Consider the following 25,669-nt stretch of genomic DNA (forward strand, 5'->3'; position numbering starts at 1 on the left):
CCCATTGACCAGGCTGGGTGGGAGGGGATGATCGGCTCAGCCCCCCCACAACAAGCAAGGCTGGTGCCTCTCTGCAAAGAGCCCGCTTTGCCCCCGGGCCCTGGCGCTGCTCTCTCCTGGGCAAGGAGCCTGCTTTTGGAACCGAAACCCCCCAGGTCAGACCCCCCCCACCTGTGCCCTCCGGCACCGCTGGGACTCTGCCAACCCCTGACAGTCCCAGACCCAAACCACGGGTTAGAAACAAAGTGCAGATCCGGCTAGCGCCTCGGCCTGTCCCCACCAGCCGGGCACTGGCCAGTTCCTTGGGGCAAGTGAAGGCGGTCTGGGCAGCTCACCCCTGGGCTTCTCCCTGTGGACCCACCCTACGGGGCTCAGACCAGCACCTGCGCTCAATTCCCTCCTGCCCCCAGGCATCGTCTTTCTCATTAAGGCTGGATGGGCAGCTCCCTGCTGCCAGGTGTGCTTGCCCTGGGCCTTACCACGAGTCTGGTCCTGTTTCCTAACAGCCTGTTCCCTTTTGTCTCGAAGCCTCGGTTCACCCCGCTGTCCCCTTTATTTCTTTCCCTCTCCCTTTCCTGCACCAGATCCCAAACATCCTTGTCCTGAAGGGCCACTGGGAGTCTGGTCTCTTCTCCTGTCTCCCGGTGCAACGGTGCTATCCTTCTGCCTTCCTCCTTCTTCACATGGGCTGGCTCCTGTTCTTTCATCTTCCAGCTTGTATCTTCGGGAGAAGGCGTCAGCGTTGGTGTCGTCCTTTCCCAGGCGATGCTCTGCAGAAAAATCATACAGTTGCCAACTTAATGCCCACCTCGTCAATCAGCTGTTATCCGTCTGTGTCGAATGCAGCCATCTCAATGGGGCACATCGGTAACCAATGCGAATTTTTGGCCCTTGATGGCTAGGCAGTCCCTTTTGATAGTTATGGGGGCTCTTTCCAGCTTTCTACTGGCGTGAGCAACAGGGTGTTCAATACCGTCCCTCCGCTGAGCTCGGACCACTCCACTTGTCTGTAGTAAAGACAGTTGCTGCACATCCAGGGGATACAATCCCGGGCGATGACATGAGACTTCCCAAGTCTTCCTGAAGCCCTGCTCGGATCCCTGGTCCCCGGCACCTTCAGTGGTGCCCTCGCGCTGGGTAAGTCTGGGTGCAGTCGTCTCTGAAAATCAGGGCACAGATTTTCGATGAGAATTGGTCACTCCTAGAAGGGCCCACACTTGCTGCTTTGGTGAAGGCCAGGGGTATGTCCTTAAAGCCTTGACTATCCTCTTTGGGACATATTTGTCCTTGGCCTACCCACAGCCCTATGTATTGGGCTTCCCCTCTTCCCAGCAAATGCTTCATTGGTTTGCTGTTAGGCAGACCCTTTTTAGGGCTTGAGACCCTGCTGATTTTGGGCCGTACCTCGATTTTTGTGCACCACCCCTGGGATTAGGGAATAAATCACTGAGCTTTTCCACCGCTTTTCTCACCTGCCTCTCCTGTGCCTCCGTTAATGGGGCACCCACTTCGACGGGTGGTTTATCGTTCACCCAATCTCCTAGGGGTCCCAAATCCAACTCATCCAGGTGAGGTGTTATCCAGAGGCTCTTATTCCCTCCATGGCTTTAATAGGTTCATGAAGTGCATCTGCTTTGATGTTTGCTTGTGTATGGGGGACCCCGTAGTCTGGCCCCCCTGCCCTAGCCTGCCCCCCGCCCCACAGGCTCTATGGCACTGCCCAGGCCACATCTGGATACTGGGTGCAGTTCTGGGCTCCGCTTTGTAAAAAGGATGTGGAGACCTCAGAGAGGGTCCAGAGGCGGCAACATAGATGATCAAGGGCTTGGAAGGCAAATTGCACCGGGAAAGGCTAGAGGAGCTGGGCTGGGTCAGTTCGCCGTAAAAGTGCTTCAGAGGGGAGGTGAGAGCGGTCTGCAAATCCCTGCAGAAGAGGGACAGCCCCTGGTCTCTCTTGCTGCAGGGAGGACTCAGCCCAGTGGCTCGAAGTGGAAGCAAAGCAGACTTAGACTGGAGATCAGGGCACATTTCACTGGCAGAGGTCCTGTCTAGTCCTGAGGCAGGATCAGGCCTGTCCAAACCATCCCAGACAAACCCCTCATCTAAACTCTGCATGACCACTGTCAACCTGGCACAACACAGACCTGACACCCTGACCTGTCACACTCAAAGCAGGGGACCCAGGACTGCCGATGTGCCACCTCTATGAAATGTTGTCGATATACGTTCAGGAGCTAGAATCAGAATCACAGAATCTGACAAGGAGGGTTGGAAAGGACCTGGGGGGGGGGGGGGGGATCCCATCTAGTCCAACCCCTGCTCCAAGCAGGACCAACCCCAACTACATCATCCCAGCCAAGGCTTTGTCTACCCAGATCTTAAATACCTCCAAGGAAGGAGACTCTACAACCTCCCTGGGTAACCTGCTCCAGTGCTTCACTGCCCTCCTCACAAGAGAGTTTTTCCCTATATCCAACCTCAACTTCCCTTGCTGCAGCTTGAGCCCATTGCTCATCTGCCCCCACTGAGAACAGCACAGCTCCATCCTCTTTGCAGCCCCCCTGCAGGGAGGTGAAGGCTGCTATCAAATCCCCCTCGGTCTGCTCTTCTGCAGACTCAATCAGCCCGTTTCCTCAGTCTCCCCTCACCAGTCCTGTCCCCCAGCCCACAACCATTTTCATTGCCCTCCACTGGACTCTCTCCAACTTATCCACTTCCTTTCTGTCGTGGGAGGCCACAGCTGGACACAGGACTCCAGATGTGGCCTCCCCAGTGCTGAATAGAGGGGAGGAATCACTGCCCTCCATCTGCTGGCACCGCTCCTGCCGATGCAGCCCAGGATACCGGTCGCCTTCTTGGCACCGAGGGCACACTGCTGGCTCCAGTTCAACTTCTTGCCCCTTGTCCCCCACCCCAGGTCCTTTTCTGCAGAGCCGGTCGGTGCCCAGGTCGTCCCTTCACAGCCTCTGATGAAGGCAGCCGCAGCTCAGGCTCGTGTGCCCGCATCCAGGGGTGCTCGGCACGCATCTCCCCCGCCTCCGGCCCGGCTGCCCGACGGGGATGCCCAGGAGCCGGCGGCGGGGACCGGCTTGGCCCCGGGGCAGGGCGGGGGGTCCCCGGGCAGAGGTGCCGCCTCCCGAGGCCGCCCTGCCCTGCCCTGCCCTGCCCTCCCCCGGGAGCAGCCAATGCCGGGCGGGGGCGGCTGCGGGCGGAGCGGCGCCGGGAGCAGGTGCGGGGGCGGGAGCCGCACACCCGGAGCGGGGCCGCCGGAGCCAGGTGCGGGGCCGGGGGCTGCGGGGCGGCCGGGATGGGGCCCGAGGCAGGTGCAGCCCAGCCCCGACGGGCGGCACGAGCCGGGCGCTGCCCGGGAGGGAGGGAGGGAGGGAGAGCTCGGGGCTGCGCAGCCCCCCGCGCCCCCGGGCGGGGACGGCGACTCGGCCCGGAGCTGCTCCTCCGAGTGCCCTGCGCGGAGCCGGGGCGGCCCGGGCCCCTCCTGGAGACGGCCGGTTCAGCCTGTGCCCCCGCACCCAGCGCCTGTCCCGGGGCTGGAGGAGCCCAAGGTGACAAGGTGGCTCCTTGGGTGTTGAACGTGGGCGTTTGCTCCACCTTTCCACCTGAGCAAGGGGCACAGAAGGACTGCTCCCCCACGGCCCAGGGCAGCATGCTGCCCCGCTGGGGCCCTGGGGGCTTTTGGAGGTGCCTGGAGCAGCTGAGAACCCCCGTTCCCCTCCAAGCTTGCGACACGAGCCCCCCTCCTGGCCTGGGGAAAGCCGCAGAGCCAAGTTTGCCTGCTCCAGCCTGGATCCTCCCAGCCCCGCTCTGGGGTGAAGAGGTAGGCAAGGCAAGGCCAGGGGCTGATGGGAAGCCAGGAGTGAGGGGCTGGGAGTATTTCCCTCCAGGCCCGATCTTTGTTGCATGTAGGCTGGTAGCTTTTGGGTCTCTTCTGACCTGGGTGGGGTGGTAAACAAGAACAATTCGTGTTGGCAACTTATCGGCAGTCCCCTCTGATGCCTGATACACAGCAAGCTTCTCTTTCCACAAAGTTCAGCGAAGTCAGGTGTCCCCGATCAGCACTGTCTGGGAGGGACCGGGAAGGACCCTGGAATGCCGTCCTTGGGCTCCTTGAGGTCCACAGGCCCACTGATCCAGGCAACAGCTAACTAATCCTTTTCACAGAGCTGTATCACCTTCTGAATGGTTTCCAGATATTCCAGCTAATTTATAGCTTCTGAACGGTACTGATAGCGTACAACACTTGGATTCCTTTTTCTTCAACTGTCCTTAGACTGACCAATAGCAGTACAAGCCTTGCATTCCTTTGATAAGGTTAATTTTAAATGCGCCACAGGGCCTTACTACTTCAAGACTTTGCTGAATTTACTTGGCCTTACTTTATACAAGGCCTCACTACATCTTAAACTTTAAGTAGGCTCTTAGCGACAACATATAGCTTAATATCTAAACAAATACAGAAAAAACACTTGGTCTAATCTTCATAGAGCCTTCAGCAAGCACCTTTATCACACAGACATAGTTTTCAGCTGTCACACTCCACCCCTTGCTTGCTGAAGCACTATGATAGCTACAATTGAGATGCCAAAACTGTATGCACTACATTAGGGAATGGGGAGGGTCCTTAACCTATGACCTCCACCAAGGTGTGGAGTTATACATGGGCAGTGTCGGGGCCTCCCATGGGGGAACAGCCAGAGATAATAGTGAACACTCCATTTTCTTACAGATCACATTTATTCTTCCCTCTTTGGGACCTTGTAACCATGCTTCACTGCCCAGAGAGTGAAAGAGTTCCCACTGTCGCTCATGGGGACGATGCTGTACTGGGTTGGTAAAACGGCACTGTCCTGGCAGAATCATAGCACTGATTTGCTTTAGGGACCCCACTGGTATAATAGGATGAGGATAAGTGGTGGAGACTTGTGGATACAGCCTCCTTCTGGTTGTATTGAAGTGGGTACCGTTCCACTACGCCTCTGTAGAGGTATGATTCACAAACCATGTAATAACTTTGTTCCAACCTGTAATGCGCTATCCCACCTGGTGGGCCTCACACCATCGCTGGAGAGTGCTGTGAGCCATAGGGATGGGAGGGGGCGGATTCTCCCATAAATGCAGTGACTTGAGAGGCTGAACAGATGCAGAATGCACTACTGGGGACACAAACAGGGTCGTTGAGCTTAACGGGGTTCCCCACAGGAAGTATGTAACAACAAACTCCCAAACAAGCAGAGCTACAACAATCCCCTCCCCTCCCACAGTTAGCCATTCCAGCCTTCAGGTAGGGAATGTACCCAAGATAATAACTGGTGCCACAGGTGCACTGACAGTTACCACCTTGCCAGTCAACTATCCTGTTTCTTCTACTCAGAGACCAGGACGTCACTTGCTCCGGGGTGGCGGGTTTCTTCCAGTATGGATACTGCAGCTGGAGCACGTGAAGGCCATCTGAACGCGTTTCTGGGGGATGCTCTTCAGGGTCAGGCCACTCTTTGAGGTCTTCAGGAGCAAGTTAATTAATATCTGGGTAATAAGAAGGACAGTAGACACGCCCTACCCAGGAAACACAACAAGGCATTAATAAAAAGAGTGCAGTTATAACAGTCTACTACTTCATGGTGCCAGTCGATTCAGACGGGTGACAGAGCAGGACTCGTCTTCAGTGGCAGACTCAATTAGGAATGGTTATGGCTGCACTTTGCCCTTGTGGACAGAACCAATCTGTAGGAACAAGATAACAAGGAGCTTGGCTCCTGTTAGGTGAATCTGACTTAAATACCCACCATGTATTATGCATACTTTTTGCTAATAGTGTCCCCTCCCATTTATCTCCCTGAGGATGCTTCACTACTACCCAATCTCCTGCCTGGAGCTTTCCCGGGTCACCACCCTTAGGTTGCTCTACTGCTGGCTCGCGGGGACCACCCAATCCAAAGGCCTGTTGCATAGGGCTATCTCCCAGATGGGGTCGGTTATTGGCCCAATTGATAGCTCGAACCAGGTGCAAGTCCCAGTCTTTAAGAGCCGGGCCAGAGGCCAACCGCAAATTGTATTTGAGGATGCCATTGGCTCTCTCTACCAATCCGTTAGATTACGGATGGTATGGGATGTGAAACGTCCATAACATGCTATGTTTCGCGGTCTAGTCATACACAAGACGATAGCAGATGTGAGGGCCATTATCGCTCTGCAGTTCTATAGGTGGTGGATACACAGCTAGCAAAGTTTCCAGTGCTGCACAAGTGTCCTGGGCGGTAGCTCTCGCTGAGGTGTGGGCAAACATCATTTCTGTGACAACTTCTACAGCTACAAACACATACTGTCACTTCCAGGAAATCCGAGGGAGGGGGCCTATGAAATCACATTGCCACGCTACTTTTCCTTCATGTAATGACAATGGGACAGTCGGGCAGGGTTTTAGTCACATTTTGATCTCACGGCAAGTGATGCATGCGTTGACTATTTCTTGGTCTTCTTTCTTAGTTACATGACTGCCCCAAGATGCGGCCAGGTGGGCAGTTCCATCACGCCCGGGGCATCCATGTTGTCAATGTAGCTATTCTGCGGCTTGTTCCCCAGGTGTACAGTGGGAGGAGGAACTGGGTAATGATGGACTAGCCACTTTATTTCTTTCTTCAACATACAAGGTTTCAGCACTCTCCTCTCTTCTTAGCTGATCAACTCACCTATTCCACTTTGCCTCCGGGCCTTCTCCTGCCTTATTTCCATGTGCTGCACTCACATATTGGTGGGCATGCTACTAGGGAGGGAAAGACTGCAGCAAGACCTGGATAGGTTGCAGGGGTGGGCTAACAAAAACAGGATGCGTTTCAATGCTGACAAGTGCAGGGTGCTGCACGTGGGCAGTAGTAACCGGCAGCACACTTATAAGATGGGAAACTCCCTTCTTGAGAGCATGGAGACAGAAAGGGATCTTGGAGTCATCATTGACTCCAAGATGAACATGGGCCGACAATGCGAGGTCACGGTCGGCCCGGCTAACCGGACCTTATCGTGCATCCACAGATGCATCTCAAGTAGGGCCAAGGAGGTGATCCTCCCCCCTCTACGCGACACTGGTCAGGCCACAGCTGGAGTACTGTGTCCAGTTCTGGGCGCCGCACTTCAGGAGGGATGTGGACAGCACGGAGAGGGTCCAGAGGAGGCCACCCGCATGATCCGGGGACAGCAGGGCAGGCCCTACAATGAGAGGCTACGGGACCTGAACCTGTTCAGCCTTCACAAGAGAAGGCTGGGGGGGACCTGGTGACCGTCTATAAACTCACTAGGGGGGACCAGAAGGGTTTGGGGGAGACCTTGTTTCCCCTAGCGCCCCCGGGATAACAAGGAATAACGGCCACCAGTTGTTGGAGAGTAGGGTTAGATTAGACATCCGTAGGAACTACTTCACAGTCAGGGCGGCTAGGATCTGGAACCGACTTCCAAGGGAAGTGGTGCTGGCTCCTACCCTGGGGGTCTATAAGAAGCGGCTTGATGCCTACATGGCTGGGGTCCCTTGAGCCCAGTTTCTCTCCTGCCCAGGCAGGGGGTCAGACTTGAAGATCTACAAGGTCCCTTCCGACCCGACTTCTATGAGTCTATGATTCTATGATATTGGATGTGTAGAGGAAGCTTATCTTGGGCTAACTCCCATCCATAAGGCTTTCCACTCTTCATGGCTCCAAATGTCTTGTCCTCGTCTTTTAAAGTTCTCTTTGGTCCATAGGGGTAGCCATTTAGTACATCCTTCTACTACCACCCAGGAGTCGCTGTAAATATAGATGGTCCTTCTAGGACTTGGACCTTCTGCTAATTCCCACACAGCCACGCTTAGCACTGCTTGGAGCTCGGCATACTGCGCGCTTTTTCTGAGGCCTTGTGACACTACTTGCTCGCCATCTCGAATCCTCAAGGCAGCTGCTCTCCAGGCACGGCCTCAAGCAGACCTATCTGCGAACCAGACTTCAACATCGGCTGAGGTCTCCATTTCAGGCGAGAAAGGAGGTGCTTCTTTGATGGGTGAAGGTTCACTGCAGCTTGTTTGATCAGGATAAACATTAATTGTACTTTCAGTGACTGTTTCAACTAATGCAGGGCGTCCCTTTGGGGTTGCTCGTTGGACCTGGCTCAAAATGTAATAAATCTACCTTTGGACTGTGGTGTCTTGGGCTCTCCGCCCAGGTGGTAGCTGGCGGTCTGACAGAGCCATTCTGAGGATAGGTATCAGAGTAGTGATAACTGTGGGTAATTCCCCTCTCCGTGCTTCTGTGGCTTCCAGGGCTGCTGTTGCTGCACACAACATCTGCTCTAAGAGAGTATACCTTGCTTCTGCCCCTCTCCAGCCTCGGCTCCAGAATCCAAGGGGTTTTCCTTCTGCTTCCGAGGACTCCTTCTGCCACAGGCTCCAGTGTGGTCCTCCTTCCGAGACACCGATATGGAGCCAAAGCTCTCCTTCGGGACATCGTGCTGCTAGAGAGGCATGAACAGTTACTGCTTCTTTAAGGGCTCGTAAGGCATATTTATGCTCGGGACCCCATTCCCATTTAGTTCTCTTCTTACATAGGTTATACAAGGGATGAGCAAATATGCTAAACTCAGGAACATGCATACGCCAAAAATTGAGTGCTCCCAATTGGGCTTGCAGTTCTTTCACGTTAGTGGGAGTCGGGGTCTCCACTATATTTTGCAGCTCCTCAATTGGTAATGATTCAAAGGCCTTGGTGGCAGCCTCTCTGTCTTGACTGCCTACCATGACGTCGTCTATATACTGCCACATGCGTATGTCGGGGTACTTTTCTTGAACTTCATGAACTATTGTAGCTAAAACCCCATGAGCCAGGGTGGGGCTGTGTATCCACCCCCAGGGCAACACAGTGTAGGTATACTGCTGCCCTATCCACGCGAAAGCAAATACCGGGCAGTGGCTCTCCTGGATGCGAATAGCAAAGAAGATGGCTTTTGGGCTTGTTTTTCGTTGCAGTGTTTAGCCCACAGCCCTCGCAAAACATTGGTGGGCACTCCATCAATTTATACTTTATTAAAACCGGCAGCTAACAAGTCTTTCCACAATTTTGCTCGCCGGGTCTTGGGCTGGCCTTCTCCAGCTTTTCCAGCAACTCGGGGGGATCAGGGGGTTTGTCTTTTTCTAAAGCCACTGCCATGGCCTTGGCAGTTTTTGTTGGCATAGCCAGCCCTGACTTCTGCAAAATGGGTAGAAGCTGCACTAATTGCCAGATTGCATCTCTTACTGAGTGATCCACCGCCACTGGCTCCAAGGCCAGCAAGGCCGAGGTGCTGGTGCTCGTTGGCAAAACCTCCTCTACAACAGTGCTGTCACGACTTCTGCATCTGGCGTGCGAGTCCAAACCGCTGCACGAATAATTTCAGTTAATGCTAATTGATACAAGCAGCGGACAGCCTCCTCCAAATTGGTCCATGCCCAAGGGGCAGGGTTGAGTTTTTCTTCCATATTACCATACCTGGCTGCAGTGGCTTGGAGCACAGCGGGAAACAAAGTGACATTTTCATTGCCTCCTGCAAACTGATTTAACTGGAGTTCAGGGCGCAGAATGATTTGGACTGATTTGTCCCTACTCACAGATATAACAGAGGCCTCTTTAGTATACATTTGAACTAGCCAGTCTATTACTAGCTCTCCTGGCTTGGACTTCTGCTGCTTTTGAATATTTTTAATTTCCACAAGGGTAAAGGAATGTAGCTCTGTTTGGGGATTCTCTCCCTGCAGCCTTGAATGAGTTATCACCATGGGAAAAACTTGGCTGAGTTTCTCCCTCAGGGCGGGGAAGGCCTGGCTAGGTTCCTCCCTCTGGGCAGGAACATACGTGTTTCAGCACCAGGCTCATCATTAGGCTCCTCCTCTCCATCAGTCTTATCCCTTTGATCTTCCCAGACCTCAGCTTCTGGTTTATCTCCATACAGACACTTGTGGGAGGATGGCTTCGCAGCCTGTGCTAACTGCGCTCTCTTCTGGAGGGGAGCAGCCACGCGCGCGATCATAATTTTTCCTTCCCTCTGTTCTAATGTTTCCAAGTAGCTCGCACGGCCTTGCACGCCACGCTGTTGGAATCTCACATCTTCTGACTCGTTACTCAGCCGGGTGACCTCTTCCCGGAGCTGGGCGACTTCTTCAGCCCCTAGCCGCAGGCATGTGGCCAGCAGCCACGACAGGCACCCCTTCTCGGGCTTACCCTGGGCAGCAGCAGCAAACCCAGCCCAATGACTGAACAGTTCCCAGGTCACTCCAGGTAGGTCTCAACCTATCCTTATCCCACCCGGGATTCTCCATCCCCATCACCTCCTTAAGCAAAGCCACTAACGGGGCCCACACAACTCCTTTCATTCCGGCCTTTCTCTCTGGACCGGAGCCTCTCAATCCTGTTCGTGACGCCAATTTATGTCCCAGCTGCCTGCGGAGGGTTCAGGATTGAGAGTATGGTCAGGGGTAGAAAGGTAAGAAAGGTTTGTTGACTTAACAAAAACACAACTATGCGTAGTAACAAAACAAACAATGACAGACAAGAACAATTTGCGCTGGCAACTTATCGGCAGTCCCCTCTGATGCCTGATACACAGCAAGCTTCTCTTTCCACAAAGTTCAGCAAAGTCGGGTGTCCCCGATCAGCGCTGTCCGAGAGGGACCGGGAAGAGCCCTGGAATGCAGTCCTTGGGCTCCTCGAGGTCCACGGGCCCACTGATCCAGGCAACAGCTAACTAATCCTTTTCACACAGCTGTATCTTCCTTCTGAATGGTTTCTAGATATTCCAGCTCATTTATAGCTTCTGAATGGTTCTGATAACGTACAACCACACAGATTCCTTTTATTTCAACTGTCCTTACACTGACCAATAGCAGTACAAGCCTTGCATTCCTATGATAAGGTAATTTTAACTATGCCACAGGGCCTTACTACTTCAAGGCTTTGCTAAATTTATTAAGCTTTACTTTATACAAGGTCTCACTACATCTTAAGCTTTAATTAGGCTTTTAGCAACAACATATAGCTTAATATCTAAACAAATACAGAAAAACACTTGGTCTAATCTTCATAGAGCCTTCAGCAAGCACCTTTATCACACAGACATAATTTTCAGCTGTCACAGTAGTGGTTTCCAGGGGCCCCTCCTGGCTATGGCCTGTGCTATCTAGAAAGCTGCCGTTAGCATAGGAGTGCTCCAGAGACCGGTCGATTGGTTAAACCTGCATTGGAAATCAGGGAGCGCGTCCAGGCAATGACACAACCCCGGGAAGCAGGTTTGGTGCAGCCGGGATGGGTCTGTTAATGGGAAATCCCTCCTGGCGCCTCCTAAAGAGGTTGCCTCTCACAGACCCACCCTTGTACCCAGAGCCGTGCCGTGGTCTGGAGGAGGTGATGACTTGGCAGGCAGGTCATCTGGGGTGAGGGTGATGTGGAGGAGTTGTGCAACCTGCTATTGCCGTTCACGGTCTGCTTAACAGTATCTCAGGCAGGCAGCTGTGCCCACGTGGTGTGGGGTGTTGCAGCACAGGCTGGGCACACGCGTGGTGGCAACGATGGCCTCGGGGAGGCTGCTGATGTTCTGGGGTCTGTTGAGGACGTTGGTGGTGTCTTGTAGAAACCATCTTTGAGTGATGAGCCGTTTCAGGACAGCTCCAATAAAGCTGATGGCTCTCCTGTGAGGGGACCACAGGTGGATGTGATGGGTCTGCCAGGGCGACCTGGTTTGTGGCTCTTTGGGACTGGACACGTGCTTGGAGGAAAGGGGCATCGGTTGCTATTGAGCAGGGAACGAGGGGCATGGCCTTGGCATCAGACCTGCCTGGACCCTCAATGCTGGAGGCTGCAAGGGAGAGAGGAAAAACCCTGCTTGGAGCCGGTCACTGTCCCTTCAGCCTCCGCTCTCTGCCCCCGTGTGACACGGCACTGGGCACCACGGACTGGGTCTGGCCAGGGGATGGCAGTGCTGCTGCTCTGATAGACAGCTCATGGGCCGGGACAGTGGGGGATGAGTGGGAGCCGGTTTTTCTGCAGCTGGACTGGGAGTCAATGGTCTTTCCAGTTCCCGAGCAAATGCTGGTGTGCGGCCGCCCGAACCCTATCTGGTGTCAGAGAGCGTTGGTCGGCTTCACCGATGCACTCCGTCACCAGGGAGGACTACACCGCGGGTGCTCAGGGCTGCAGGGGGGCTGTAGGTCAGGAAGGCCGAGGTGGAGATGGGACTGGGACTAGCGGCCCAGATCGAGGACAACTAGAAGTCCTTTTTTAAATGCATAGGGAGTAAAAAGAGGGTACCGGGTAACGTGGGGCCTCTGCAGGACACGCTTGGAAATCTGGTGGTCTCACCAGACGGCAAGGCTAACCTCTTCAACAATTTCTGTGCCTCCATTTTTCTAAGCAGGGACCGGGTCATCCCCCCCACCGGGATCCCCAATGGCCCCAGGGGAGGCGCACCCAGACCTAGGGTCAGCGAGGATCCAGTCAGGGAACTTCTGGAGGCATTGGGAGAGTCCCTGTTCCCCCGAGCACTACCAGGAGTAACAAGGAATAACGGCCATAAGTTGACAGAGGGTAGGTTCAGACTAGACATCAGGCGGCGCTACTTCACAGTCAGGGCAGCTAGGATCTGGAACCAACTTCCAGGAGAAGTGGTGCTGGCTCCTACCCTGGGGGTCTTCAAAAGGAGGCTAGATAGACACCCTGCCGGGGTCATTTGACCCCAGCTTTCTTTCCTGCCCACGGCAGGGGGTCGGACTTGATGATCTGCTCAGGACCCTTCCAACCCTACCAACGATGAAACTATGAAACTCGTTGGTGTCAGCCGATTTGCCCAGTAATCCTACTCCAAATTCAGCTCCTGGCTTGATGCCTTACACACAGCGCACAGGCCGGGGGCTAGCAGTTGGCACCAGGTCCCTTGAAAACTGAGCTGGCAGCAGACACAACTGTGGCCCCCCTGGAGCGGAGCAGGCAGCCCTGGTACCACGGCCCCTGGGTGGGCGAGCGGCAAGGGCAGGTCACGGTGGGGTGGTCACTGGGGGCATGAACCCCCTCCTTCCAAGCTGCTGGAGGTGCTGCATGACTTCTTCAGCCCCTACCTGCAGGCTCAGGGACTGTCCTGGTTTCCTCAAGCTGAGACCATGTGGCTGCCCTGCCCACCCCGGCCCTGGGACCAGCTCTCATGTGAGGGCATGAGGAAGGGGGAAGAGTGCCTGGCTATCCCAGCTGCCTGCAGTGGGTTTGTTCAGGACTGAGAGAGTGGCTGGGGTGAAAAGGTAAGAAAGATTTATTGATCAAACAAACACGTAAAGCCGGTTTAGCTGTCACGGGATGCCTCAGCAAGCACTCTTTTAAGCAGACATTATTTTGCTGTCAAGAGACATGACCAAGTCCCTGCTACATTCTACCTTTGCTTGTTGAAGCATCCTGGGACATTTATAGCTGAGATGCTAAAGCTACATAAACTTCGTTAGGAAATGGGGAGGGATCTTTGAGTTCAGCTTGCATAGCCTGGGCAGATTTGCGACAACTGTTAAAACACTATTTAGCTATTGCTACTAAGGCAATGTAGAGTGCTATAACACTTAAGGTGGTCAGCCATGTGGTTGATGTGATATACGGTGACATTTGAACAGCACGAATTGCATCGTACTATTTACGTGGCTCGGTCTCATTGACAGCTAAACTGATGATTTTTTTCACCCTCCCGAGCAAGCAGGGCTAATTGAGTGCCTTGCTGAGCTCATGCTTCAAGGCTTCACAGCTTATCTTTTACTTCATTTTAGTTTTCTAATCGTGGCATGTCTACATTTGTTACCCATTACATGGGTATCGTAAAGTTGAGGATTATGGTTTTAGAAGAGATTTCTGGCTATTTTAGGGCAATAGGACGGTTATTTCGTTGCAGCAGAGCAACAGCTCTACTCTTAGCTCTTATGCAACACAAGCTACACGAGGTCCAGATGGTACCGTTTTCATGCAGTAAGCGACCTGGTTTTTCTCAACAAACACGCTGCTTTATTGTGACATATGCTACATTAGGTAGTTCATGTACGCAGGTCATATTGAGCGGACTAACAGGTTATTTTTATATAGGGTTTTTAATTGAATTAAGATGTTACTGATTTGAACTCGGGGGATTGTGTTACACACCGAGGGCTGTCGGGGTGACTATCTCCCATATGGGGCGATGCAGATTCTAGTTTTAAAGGCATCTTTTTCTTAGCCTTGTGCTAAGCAAATAAGCAGTGATCTAACTTCTATTTTTTACTTCATTCACTAGGAATAAATACTTCTCTTTATTACAACTTTTAAAGTGGTAATCTAGGTGCTTTGATAGGGGTATTTCTTTTTAAATGTTGCGGGCCTTTCACGATGCTCTAAGCCAGGGGCTATTTTTTGTTTTTAACGCTGTTTATTACTTGGGGAAATGCATGTTTCATGATAACTGAACTTGCGCACAGGCAGCGCTTCAAGTTTGATGTGTGTTGGCTTTAAAAGCAGTGTCCATCATGGCCTGGGCAAGACGGGCTGTTTCTAATTTTATATTTGTTATTAATTCGTCAGTACGCTCTGAGGTTTTCCCCTCAAGCATGCCTCCCCTGCTGAGCAGCCCTACTGCTTGTCCGAGGCTGGTTACTTCTTCAGCAATTTGGGGGGATTTGTCTAAGTTTCATACATTTATAGCTGAGTTAAGTTTATTTTAAAGATAACCCGGAGTCTCTCTTCGCTTGCGGGACCTAACTGTCTTTGTGGAACGGAAGACGGTTGGCTATTCTCACTCGAGTAACTCCTCAGTTGCACGGGCTCCTGCTGAACAGCTTGGGAAGGCAGCTCAGACATACCATTGAATACTGCTGGTCTGAATAATACTCGGGCAGTGAACAATGAAGCCTTTAGGAGGGTTGGGGCTTTAACCTGTGACTGTCCAGGGCATGGTGTTATACACGGGCAGTGTCGGGGCTCTCGCGGGGGAACGGCCAACGACAACAGTGATATAATACCGGGTTGGCAAAATGACATTGTCTTGGCAAAATCATAGCACTAATTTGCTTTAGAAATCTTACTGGTATAAAAGGATGGGGATAATTGGGGGAAAGTTGTGCATACAGCTATGGCAAAATGCATTAACAAAATACAGGAAATGCTGAACCACAACGGCTTTGTTTTACTCTCTTTCTTCTAGCTATAAGCATTCCTCAGCACATAGATAAGCAGCAGAAAACCAGGTTTAGCCCTCAGAAAGCCGGTTTAGCTGTCACAGGATGCCTCAGCAAGCACTCTATTAAGCAGACGCTATTTTGCTGTCAAGAGACATGACCAAGTCCCTGCTACACCCGGCCCCTGCCCAGACCGGTGCCTGGAGCCCTGGAGGGGGTAGCTTGGGCTGTGGCTGGGACTGCTGGAAATGGGGCGACACCAGGGACCCCCGAGGCTAGGAGCCTTATGCGGTGGAAGTTGGGGGCCGCCAGCTGCCCTGCCCCTCCCTGACTGCCCCGTCGTCCCCTCTGCAGGTGTCTGGAGGCAGGATGTGGCTGCAGGTGCTGATGGGAGCAGCGCTGGCGCTGAGCGCCATGGCCGCCCCGGGGCAGAGCCCGCCTGGCGCCGCCGTCTTCGCCGACCTGAGCCCCGCGGAGCTGCGCGCCGTGCGGGACTTCCTGCTGAGCCGGCCGGAGCTGGGGCTGGTGCCCGAGCGCACGGGGCCCCTGGCCGCCAACCGCCTCTTCCTGGTGGAGATGCTGGCGCCCAAGAAACGCCTGGCGCTGCGCTTCCTGGACCAGGACGGGCCCCCGCCTCAGCGCCAGGCCCGCGCCGTCGTCTACTTTGCCGGCCAGGCCCAGCCGAACGTCACCGAGTACGTGGTGGGGCCCCTGCCCCGGCCCAGCTACTACCGACCGCGGCACTTCAAGGGCAGGCGCCCAGTGCCCTTCGCGGCCCGGCCCGTCACGGGCCTGGAGTACGAGCTGCTGCACCAGAAGCTGGAGGAAGCCACGGCGCCGCTGTCCCGCCTGCTGCGCGACACCACGGGCTACTGGTACCACAACTGCAGCACGCGCTGCCTCGTCTACACGGACGTGGCGCCGCGTGGTCTGGCGCCCGGCGAGCGCCGGTCCTGGGTCATGCTGCAGCGCCTGGTGGAGGGCTACTTCCTGCACCCCGTGGGCGTGGAGCTGCTGCTCGACCACCGCAGCCTGGACCCGCGGCGCTGGGCCGTGCAGCAGGTGTGGTTCCAGGGCCGGTACTTCCCCAGCGTGGAGGCGCTGGCGCAGAGCTACGCGGCCGGCAGCCTGCAGGCCGAGCACCTGCCCGAGCCGGATGCACACGAGCTGTACTCCAGCTACGTGCCACGCGGGCGCTTCGGCACCGACACGCCCACCGACGTGCACGGGGCCAAGGTGTGCGAGCCCCAGGGCCGGCGCTACCGCGTGCAGGGCAACCAGGTGGAGTACGGGGGCTGGGCGCTGGCCTTCCGGCTCCGCTCGTCCTCCGGGCTGCAGCTGTTCGACCTGCGCTTCGACGGGGCGCGCGTGGCCTACGAGCTGAGCGTGCAGGAGGCGCTGGCTTTCTACGGCGGCAGCACTCCCTCGGCCATGCAGACCAAGTTCCTGGACGCCGGCTGGGCCATGGGTACCCTGGCGCACGAGCTGGCGCCCGGCGTGGACTGCCCCGAGTCCGCCACCTTCATAGACGCGGTGCACCTGTACGACGCGGCGGGGCCGGTGCGGTTCCGGCGGGCGCTGTGCATCTTCGAGCTGCCCACGGGCGTGCCCCTGCGGCGCCACTTCAACAGCGACTTCCAGGGCAGCTTCCGCTTCTACGGGGGGCTGGAGGGCACTGCCCTGGTGCTGCGCACCACCGCCACCGTCTACAACTACGACTACATCTGGGACGTGCTGCTGTACCCCAACGGCGTCCTCGAGGCCAAGGTCCACGCCACCGGCTACATCCACGCCACCTTCTACACCCCTGAGGGGCTGAGCTATGGCAGCCGTGTCCAGCGCCACGTCCTGGGCAACATGCACACCCACCTCGTGCACTACAAGGTGGACCTGGATGTCGCAGGTGATGCCCCCACCCATACCCTACCCCTTCCAGCTCAGGACAGGCTCCTGCATCTTTCCCGCCTGCTACCTGCAGGGATGCAGCTGTTCCCAGCCCAGGGGGGCCCCAGGAGTCGTGGCCCCATGTCCTGTTGTGCACAAGCCCCGCCCCAGGTACCCCCACATCCCACCGCTCACAGGCTCTCCCTGCAGGCACCGCCAACAACTTTGAGACGCTGGAGCTGCAGCTGGAGAACATCTCCCTTCCCTGGAGCCCGGGCGAGCGGCTGGTGCAGCCACGCCTGCAGCGCCGCCCGCGCCGCACGGAGCGCCAGGCTGCCTTCCCGCTGCGCCAGCCCCTGCCCCGCTACCTGCTCTTCACCAGCTCCGGCAGGCGCAACCGTTGGGGCCACCAGCGCAGCTACCGCATCCAGCCCAGCTCCCACGCCGGCCCTGTGCTGCCCCGTGGCTGGAAGGAGGAGAAGGGCATCGCTTGGGGCAGGTGAGCCGAGTGGGTGCTGCCAGCAGGGGGCGCTGCCCTCCAGGGGGGCATTGCGGGGGGGCTGGGGTGTGGGTGAGGCTGCTCCCTGGCCCTGCAGGGCAGCTGGGCCGGGTTCCCCGATACCCCACGGAGGGTTGTAGGAGTGGGGTTCTGCCCCTGGAATAACTGCCCCCCCATTTCCTGCCCCCGGGGCAGGTACCACCTGGCGGTGACACGACACCACGAGAACGAGGGGCGGAGCAGCAGCATCTACACCCAGCACGACCCCTGGGACCCGCTCGTCAACTTCGAGACCTTCATCCGCGATGACGAGAGCATCGAGAACCAGGTGCGGGGCTGTGGCTTGGGGATAGCGGGCGGGGCCTGGGCCCCAGGGGCGGGGCTTGGACAGGAGGACCTGAGGGGGGAGCTTAGAGTGAGGGGCTGGGCTCTGGCAGGGGGCACAACGGCTGTGGCATGGGGGAGAGAGGGTGGGGCTTGAGCAGAAGGGCGTGGCCTGGAAGAGGGGGTGGAGCTTGGGTGGTCCGCATGGGCAGGTGAAGTGGGTGGGGCTTGGGCAGGTGAAGTGGGGGGGCTGGCACAGGGCTGGGGGCATTGGTGGGTGCGTGCGGGACCGTGATGACACCGGTGCCCGGCAGGACCTGGTGGCCTGGGTGACGGTGGGGTTCCTGCACATCCCGCACTCCGAGGACGTGCCCAACACAGCCACGCCGGGCAACGCCGTGGGCTTCTTCCTGCGCCCCTTCAACTTCTTCGACGAGGACCCGTCGATGGCGTCGCGCAGCCCCATCATTGTGCGCCCGCTCGACCCCGACGCCACCCGCCTGCAGGTGCAGCGCTGGACGCCCGCCAGCCCCGGGCCCTGCGTGGCGCCGGAGCCCTTCCACTACAACGGCACCTACCGGGAGGAGTGAGCCACGCCGCGCCACGGCTGTGGGGATCGGGCCCTGCCCTCCACCCTGGCTGGGTAGAGGAGCTGGGCCGGGCTGGTGCCCCTCTGCTCTCAGCAGCACGTCCCGGGCACGTTTCCCTGCGGAGCTCCCTGCCGCAGGGTCTCTGCTCAGCTCGGTTGCCTGCAACAGGAGCCTTAGTCCTTAGGGCCCTGGACCTATAGAAGGGGACCAAACCCCCAGCCGGGGGCACGGATAGGGGTTGGGGAGGAGGCCGGGCTGGGGCAGGGGGTGTGGGAGGTCACAGGCATCCCTAGTAAAGTTCGCTTTAGCCCCAGCCGCGCGCCCGAGTCCTTTGTGCCCCCCTGCCCCTGCCGGGTGCAGGACCCAGCTCACAGCCCTGTCCCAGCAAGCCGTGACCCCCCCAGCCCGCAGCACAGAGGCAGAGGCACAGACGGGCTAAATCGGTTTATTGGGGTGGGGGGCTACGGCGAGGACGACATGCAGGGCGGGCACACGGGCCCGGGCGGCACCCGCCCGGCTACAGGATGACGGCACAACACAGCACATGCTACACGGGCCTGCACGGCCCCCAGGCCAGGCGGGCGGGCAGACGGCGCCGCCCCGGGGCAGAGCGGCAGGGACAGGGGGCAGGAGCTTCACCCCCAGCCCCAGCCTGGAGACCTACCCCTACCCCGGGTTGGGGTGGAGGGGTGGGCTGGATGGCAGCTCCCAGCATGCACTGCTCCCACATGGCCAAGCTGCTCCCATTGCTGGAGCCCACGAGGCCAGGGCCATGGTCACGGTCACGTCCAGGACCCGCAGCCCCAGCGTGGGGGGGACCGGGTTTCCCTTCTCCAAGGACAGGGTCAGGCCAGGGGGGCCTGGCCCAACCCAGCATCGGGTGAGCAGCCAGGCCAGGCCAGGAGCTGCCCCCTTCTGCTGTGGGGGGGGTGGTCCAAGCGTGACAGAGCACACGCGTGTGCACACACAGTACAGCTCAGCCCCTCCCATAGGGAGCAGCAGGCAGACACACACACACGCACACATACCCCCACAGGCAACAGACATAGGTGTGCAGGTGCACACACACACACACACACACACACGTGTGTGCCAGGATAACTGAGTACAGGCACATGCACACACCTGCACAGAGAGAGGAGGCATGTGCATGTGAACACATGTACAAGCAGACACGCCAAAGGGACCTGGACCCAATCAGGTTTGGACACAGACATACAGGTTCCCGCACGTGCGAGCGCCAGGGCACATGCACATGCACGTGCGCACACACACACGCCTACACATGCAAACGCCAGGGCATATGCACCTGCTTATGCACGCATACACAAACACATATACATACACTCACATGGAAGCGCCAGGGCGCACGCACATACACACACTTACATGCACACACATATGGAAGTGCCAAGGCACATGCACACACACACACACACACACATTTATGCATATATATACCCATACACACGCACACACACAGACACAAGCACCAGGGTACACGTGCACACACACACACACACACACACACACACACACATGCATGCACCAGGGCACTGGGCACACACGTGCAGGCAGACCCATGTGAATGCAGGGAGGAAGACATGGGGCTTTGCATATGTGCACCCTACACATGCACACGCACACACCCGCACGCACGCACACACTCGCTCTGGCCCACCAGGGCAGCCGGGCCCTTGGGGACCTGCAGCAGAAGTGGCCCCTGCCCAGCTGTGGCCAGGTGCCGGGGGGCGGGATGGGGCAGGGGACAAGGCCGCGGCCTGGCGATATGTCTGGGGGGGGCAGGGCGGGGTCCTTGCCCCAACAGTACCACTACAGATTCGGCGCCGTACCAAGCGGTTCGTGTCTAACAGTCCTGCAGCTGCGGCTGGTGCCGACCCCACGTGCTGCTAGACCAGCTAACAGGCAGGCGCAGGGTGCAGCCGGACCCCCTGGCGCCTGGGGGACCGCGGCCTGGAGTCCTAGGCATGGCCTGTCCAGCACCGGCATGCGGTGGCTCCGGGGCCAGGCCCCGTCCCAGCCCTGCCAATTAACTGCCCGGGTCGGAGCAGTGTCTGTGCAGGGTCTGTGAGCCCGGTGCCACGGGCAGCTGTCCAGGCAGGGAGAGGCGTCGGGGCGCCGGAGCCACCGGCTCCACCAGCAGCACCACGTCCGGCGGGGGCAGCTCGCCCGGCACGCGCCGCAGCGGCTGGGCCAGGTCGAAGGGTGCTGGGTACTCGGGAACCTGCGAAGGAAGCCGGTGGTCAGCCACAGGGACCCTCAGCCTCGAGCCTGGGACCCCAAGACACAGGGCCTTGAGAGCCCTGGACCTGGGCCAAGGGGCACCAGCATGGCACCGGGACACCAGAGCCCCACGTTCCTGGGCACGGAAACCGGAGCTGTGGTTGCAGCGTGGGGCTGGTTGAGGTGGGGTGCAGCAGGGCCTCACCTGAGAGAGCGTCTGGATGGGGGTGATGGGCAGGACGGGCTGCAGTGGGGGCTCGGGGCCCGGCGGCTGCGGGGGCGAGGACAGGGCGCTGTACGCAGGTGGCACCAGGGCGGCCTGGCGCTGCAGCAGCTGCATGATGGCGGCCACGTCTGCAGTCATGCGTGTCTCCAGCCTGCAGGCACACGGCACCGGGGTGAGCGGGGAACAGGCTGCACCGCGGACCCTGTTTGGAGCCCCCCGGCCCCGGAGGAGCTGGGTGCGTGCCCCGCGCCGCGGCCCTTGGCAGTACCTGTTGAGCTGGCGCTGCAGCAGGTCGAGCCGGCTCTCCAGCTCCGAGCGCTGGCGGCGGGCGGTGGTGGGTGGCGGCAGGAGGCCGAGGGTGGCGTGGGCGGGCACCGTGCAGCGCGGCAGCTCCTGGTACTGCCGCCCCCGGCTCTCGCCCCAGAAGCTGAAGATGTTGGAGACGCCCGAGAAGGCTCCTGAGCAAGGGGCCGGGGTCAGCGCCTGCAGGCACCAGCACCGGCTCTGCGGATGCCCGCGGAGCTGCCAGGGGCCCCTGGTCTAGCAGGGGCAGGGATCCAGGGGCCTGAGTCACCCCCCACCCCCACGAGCCCCTCAACCCCAACAGGCTCCCGTGGGCTCGGTGTGGCCTGTGACCCCCCCCACCCCAGCCCCACACACCTGAGAGGGGGTTGCAGACGTCGCTGCCCTTATCAGGGTCAAGGTCAGGGTCAGGATCGAGGGGTCCCAGGGCAGGTGGGGCAATGTTGGGGCAGATGCCAGGTGTGGGGGGCTCATCCTCGTCGCTGGAGATGGCGCTGGAGGCTGAGCTGCTGGGCCCCGGCTCCCACTCGGCCGAGCCCCGCGGTGCCCCTGGTGCCTGGCAGCCCCGGCCCGGGTGCAACACGCGGCGTGCTTCATCCCTGGCCTCCGTGTCTGCAGGAGGGGGCAGCGGGTGAGCACAGCCTGATGCCAGGGCAAGAGCTGGAGCCACCCGTGGCCACCCCCAGACCCCACAGGCCCAGCTGTGCCCCCCGGCCTGTGCCCCAGCCCTGCACGCTGAACATGCTGTGCCCCACATCTGCCCCTGCCCCACATCCCCTCAGGACCCACTCCCCCAGGGCCCCAGCCCCACATCCCCCAGGTCCTGTGCCCGCTCACCCTTCTCAGTGCGCCGGCGGAAGGACAGCTTGCGCTTGCGGAGCCGGTTGAAGCCGCTGTCCAGATCATTGCTGCCAGGGGAGCCAGGGATCATGTTCGTCTGCACCGGGGGAAGAAGGCATGAGCTGCAGGGGCCAGGGCAAGGGACCTGGACAGCACCCAGAGCCGTGGGGGGCTTAGGCCTGCCCAGCCAGGGGCTCTGGGGGAAGGTGAAAGGGGACTGTGGCCAGGCCACGTGGCAAGGACCTGAGCTCCGCACCCTGCAGACCCCCCCGGCCGACTGAGTCTCCCTCAGGGCCATGCTTCCCCCCAGCCATGCCCGTCCCCCCGGGGCAGGCACTTACATCCCGCAGGTTAAAGGTGATCTCCAGGCTGGACCAGAAGTAGTCGGAGAACTCGGGGTACATGTCCAGCACCTCCAGCAGGTCGTCGCGGTGGATCTTGTGCAGGTCACAGTAGGTCAGCGCTCGCACGTCCGCGCTCGACTTCCCTGGCCGTGCATACAGGTTCAGCGGCTCCCCGAAGATGTCGTTCTTCCCTGGGAAGGGTAAGGTGGGGCCGTCAGCCACAGCCACGGCACCCACGTCCGCACCCCCAGGGACAGGGGTGGTCCCCATGGGGCTCACCGAGGATGGCCACGACGACATCACCACGCAGGATCTCGATGGAGCCACGGGAGATGAAGTAGAGGGCAGTGAGGACGTCACCAGCATGCACCAGTGTGTCACCGGGCGGTGCATGCGTGGTCTTGAACTTCATGGCCAGGGCCCGCAGGCAGCCCTTGGTGGCACCCTTGAAGGGCTTGCAGTTCTGCAGCAGGCTGCGGTTCAGGTGCAGGCAGATGTCGGCCTGCAGGCACTCAGGGAAGCCCTTCAGCACCTGCGGAGGACAGGCATCAGCGCCAGTAGCACCCCTTGCCCATGCACGCGCACCGGGATAATCACGCGTGCAGGCGTGAGAGTTCACAGCCATGTGCAGCCCCACGCGCGCGCAGACCCATCTCCCAGGAGGTAGGGAGCAGGCAGGCACCACCTTCACCTGCCCCCCAGACCCAAGCCTGTGTCACGGTGCTGCAGGCCTCTCCACGGGGGTGGAGAAAGGCTCCCTGGTGTGTGCCCAGAGCATGGGGGTAGGGGTCTCCCTGCAAGGATCTTCCTGGCTAGCACAGGGGGATACTGGGGAAGCTGCGTGTGTGGGGGGGAGGGGGCATACGTGCACAGGGGCTGGCGCTGCGTGGGCAGGGAGGCCACAATAGCCCCATGTATGGAAGAGGGTCCTAGGGAGTGCTGTGTGCATGTGTTGGGGAGGACGGGGACAGGTGTACCATGTGTGCCACGTGCAGGGGCAGGGGCCACATGTGTGGAAGTGAGTTGCAAGGGGTGCTGTGTGTGCAGCAAGGAGAATGGATGTGCCAGGCATGTGCAGGGGTCATGGGGCAGGTGTGTCCATGCATGTGAGTGTGCATGCATGCCCACACGTATTTGGAGGTGGGGGTTGTTGGTACTACCATTTGCAGGAGGCTGACAGGTATGCCAGGCATATGCAGCATCATGGGACAAGTGTGCCACACATGTCTGGGGCAGGGTTTGTGTGTGTGGAAGGGGGTCACTAGGAGTGCTGCATGCATGGGGGGGTAGCAAGCATGCCACACACGTGTGGGGTCACGGGACAGGCATGCCACGTGCGTGCGGGGCCGGGGGCAGGCAGGCTCGCTCACGGCGTTCATGTCGATGCCGTTGGTGTAGGACCAGGCGTGCTGGAAGTATTCCTCGAGGCGCTGGCGCAGCGGATTGGGGATCTGATGGAAACGGATGAACTCGCGCACACGCAGCATCTGGGTGTGGTAGCGCGCGGTGCCCGAGTACAGACGCTGGATGATGGCTGACACGTTCCCGAAGATGCTGGCATACATCAGGGCTGCAGGACATGGTGTGTCACGGCTGGCACAGAGCCACCCTCCCCGCGGCACGGGCCTCCAGCCACCCCAAGCGCCCGCCCCGTCTGCCCACACCTGCATGGGCACACGTCCAGTCAGTCTCAGGGCCCGGGAGCCTGCCAAGGGTGGGACCAGCCCAGCCAAGCATCTGTCCAACATGCCCTCGAATACTTTGGGAACCAGCCCCTGCCTAGCCTGGAGCACCCGGAAGGAGCCCTCGACCTGCGCCCGGTAACAGGGATGAGGGCCGGCCGCATCCTGCTGCTGTAAGTGGTGTTAACAGGTGCTCCAGGCCCTGCCCCTGCTGCAGAGGGGCAAACCCCCCCAGTGCAGACTAGTCTGAGCAGGGGTGAAATACCTTCCTGCCCCCCCTTCAGCATGGGGCTGAGCTGAGTGCAGGAGTAAGACCCTCCAGCCAGGACCCTGCGGGGTTGGTGCCAGCAGGAGCACTGGCACAGCCCAGCCCCAGCTTATGCTGCAGCAGCACCAGCGCCTCTGGGGGAGGCTTCAAGCCACCCCAGTAACAGGAGAGAACACACCAGGGCCTGCACATGCACACGTGCATCCAGTTCACACATACACCCACCCTTTGTGCACACACTCACATGCATGCCTCTTTTACACACACATTCTCACGCCTTTTGTACATACGTACCCACATGCACCCATTTGCATACACACACATGCATTCCAACTTTGCACACATGTATACATGTGCAAACCCATATTGCACATACACTTGCACATACAGACACATGCACAGGTCCTTTACAAGCACACATTTGCACACACCAACACCCTTGCACACACATATGCACACCCATTACATGCACACCCACCCATATCACAACCCCTTTGTGTACATACGTGCTCTTTGTGCATGCACACGCACACACATATGTTCTCACACACCCATATGCACAGCCTCTCTGCACACACACATACACATACGCACACAACACACAATTTTTGCATGCATGCACACACACACTCACCCCCTTTGTAAACCTGCAGGAACATACACACATGCACACCCTCATGCACATGTGTGCACATGCACCCGCACTTTGCACGCGTCTCTTCCTTGCATGGAGACGTACCGCCCCCGGCACACACGGGAGCCCCCCAGGTGGAGCAGGGCAGAGGCAGGCTGGCCCTGGCCCTGGCCCCAACCCCAGCACCGGCCCCGGCCCCAACTCACAGCCGATGAGCATGACGCAGATGGAGAAGATCTTCTCTGAGTTGGTGTTGGGGGAGACATTGCCGAAGCCAACGCTGGTGAGGCTGCTGAAGGTGAAGTAGAGGGCGGTGACGTACTTGTCCTTGATGGAGGGGCCGTGCAGCTGGTGGCTCTCATTGAAGGGCTTGCCGATCTGGTCGCCCAGTGAGCGCAGCCAGCCGATGCGCTGCTGTTCCACGTTGCCGATGGCGTACCAGATGCAGGCCAGCCAGTGCGCGATGAGCGCGAAGGTGCACATGAGCAGGAACAGCACAGCTGCCCCATACTCCGAGTACCGATCCAGCTTGCGGGCCACCCGCACCAGCCGCAGCAACCGCGCCGTCTTCAGCAGCCCGATCAGCGTCGTCGTCTGCGGGCACGGGACTGTCAGTGCTGCGGTGCCCATCCCGGTACCCCCACAGAGACCCCGCTCCCTCC

General features: G+C 58.5%; 2 protein-coding genes across 5 annotated transcripts in view; one reads left to right on the forward strand and one right to left on the reverse strand.

Annotated features, from left to right (window-relative positions):
* Window positions 1-19,910, forward strand: AOC1 (amine oxidase copper containing 1). 4 transcript variants are annotated; one of them, XM_059729279.1, is made up of 6 exons: window positions 1-155; window positions 715-1,137; window positions 15,524-17,072; window positions 17,264-17,552; window positions 17,748-17,880; window positions 18,191-19,910. In XM_059729279.1, the coding sequence occupies exons 3-6, from the start codon at window positions 15,539-15,541 to the stop codon at window positions 18,464-18,466; spliced, it is 2,232 nt and encodes a 743-aa protein (XP_059585262.1). In that variant the 5' UTR covers window positions 1-155; window positions 715-1,137; window positions 15,524-15,538; the 3' UTR covers window positions 18,467-19,910. The 4 variants fall into 4 exon arrangements, with proteins under 4 accessions (XP_059585262.1, XP_059585263.1, XP_059585264.1 ...); XM_059729280.1 differs by lacking the exon at window positions 1-155 and having other exon boundaries at window positions 184-1,137; XM_059729281.1 differs by lacking the exons at window positions 1-155; window positions 715-1,137 and adding an exon at window positions 3,193-3,276.
* Window positions 18,897-25,669, reverse strand: part of KCNH2 (potassium voltage-gated channel subfamily H member 2) — a 22,570-nt gene continuing 15,797 nt past the window's right edge. Inside the window, exons 7-15 of the mRNA XM_059729278.1 lie at window positions 25,214-25,601; window positions 23,794-23,993; window positions 22,703-22,955; window positions 22,421-22,614; window positions 22,077-22,176; window positions 21,597-21,851; window positions 21,205-21,394; window positions 20,916-21,087; window positions 18,897-20,711 (exon numbers count right to left, since the gene is read on the reverse strand). Of these exons, the coding sequence (XP_059585261.1) occupies window positions 20,517-20,711; window positions 20,916-21,087; window positions 21,205-21,394; window positions 21,597-21,851; window positions 22,077-22,176; window positions 22,421-22,614; window positions 22,703-22,955; window positions 23,794-23,993; window positions 25,214-25,601 (1,947 nt within the window). The 3' untranslated portion in view covers window positions 18,897-20,516. The remainder of the gene's footprint in view (window positions 20,712-20,915; window positions 21,088-21,204; window positions 21,395-21,596; window positions 21,852-22,076; window positions 22,177-22,420; window positions 22,615-22,702; window positions 22,956-23,793; window positions 23,994-25,213; window positions 25,602-25,669) is intronic.

This window comes from Alligator mississippiensis, chromosome 5 (assembly GCF_030867095.1).
Source record: "Alligator mississippiensis isolate rAllMis1 chromosome 5, rAllMis1, whole genome shotgun sequence".
NCBI classification, from domain to species: Eukaryota; Metazoa; Chordata; order Crocodylia; family Alligatoridae; genus Alligator; species Alligator mississippiensis.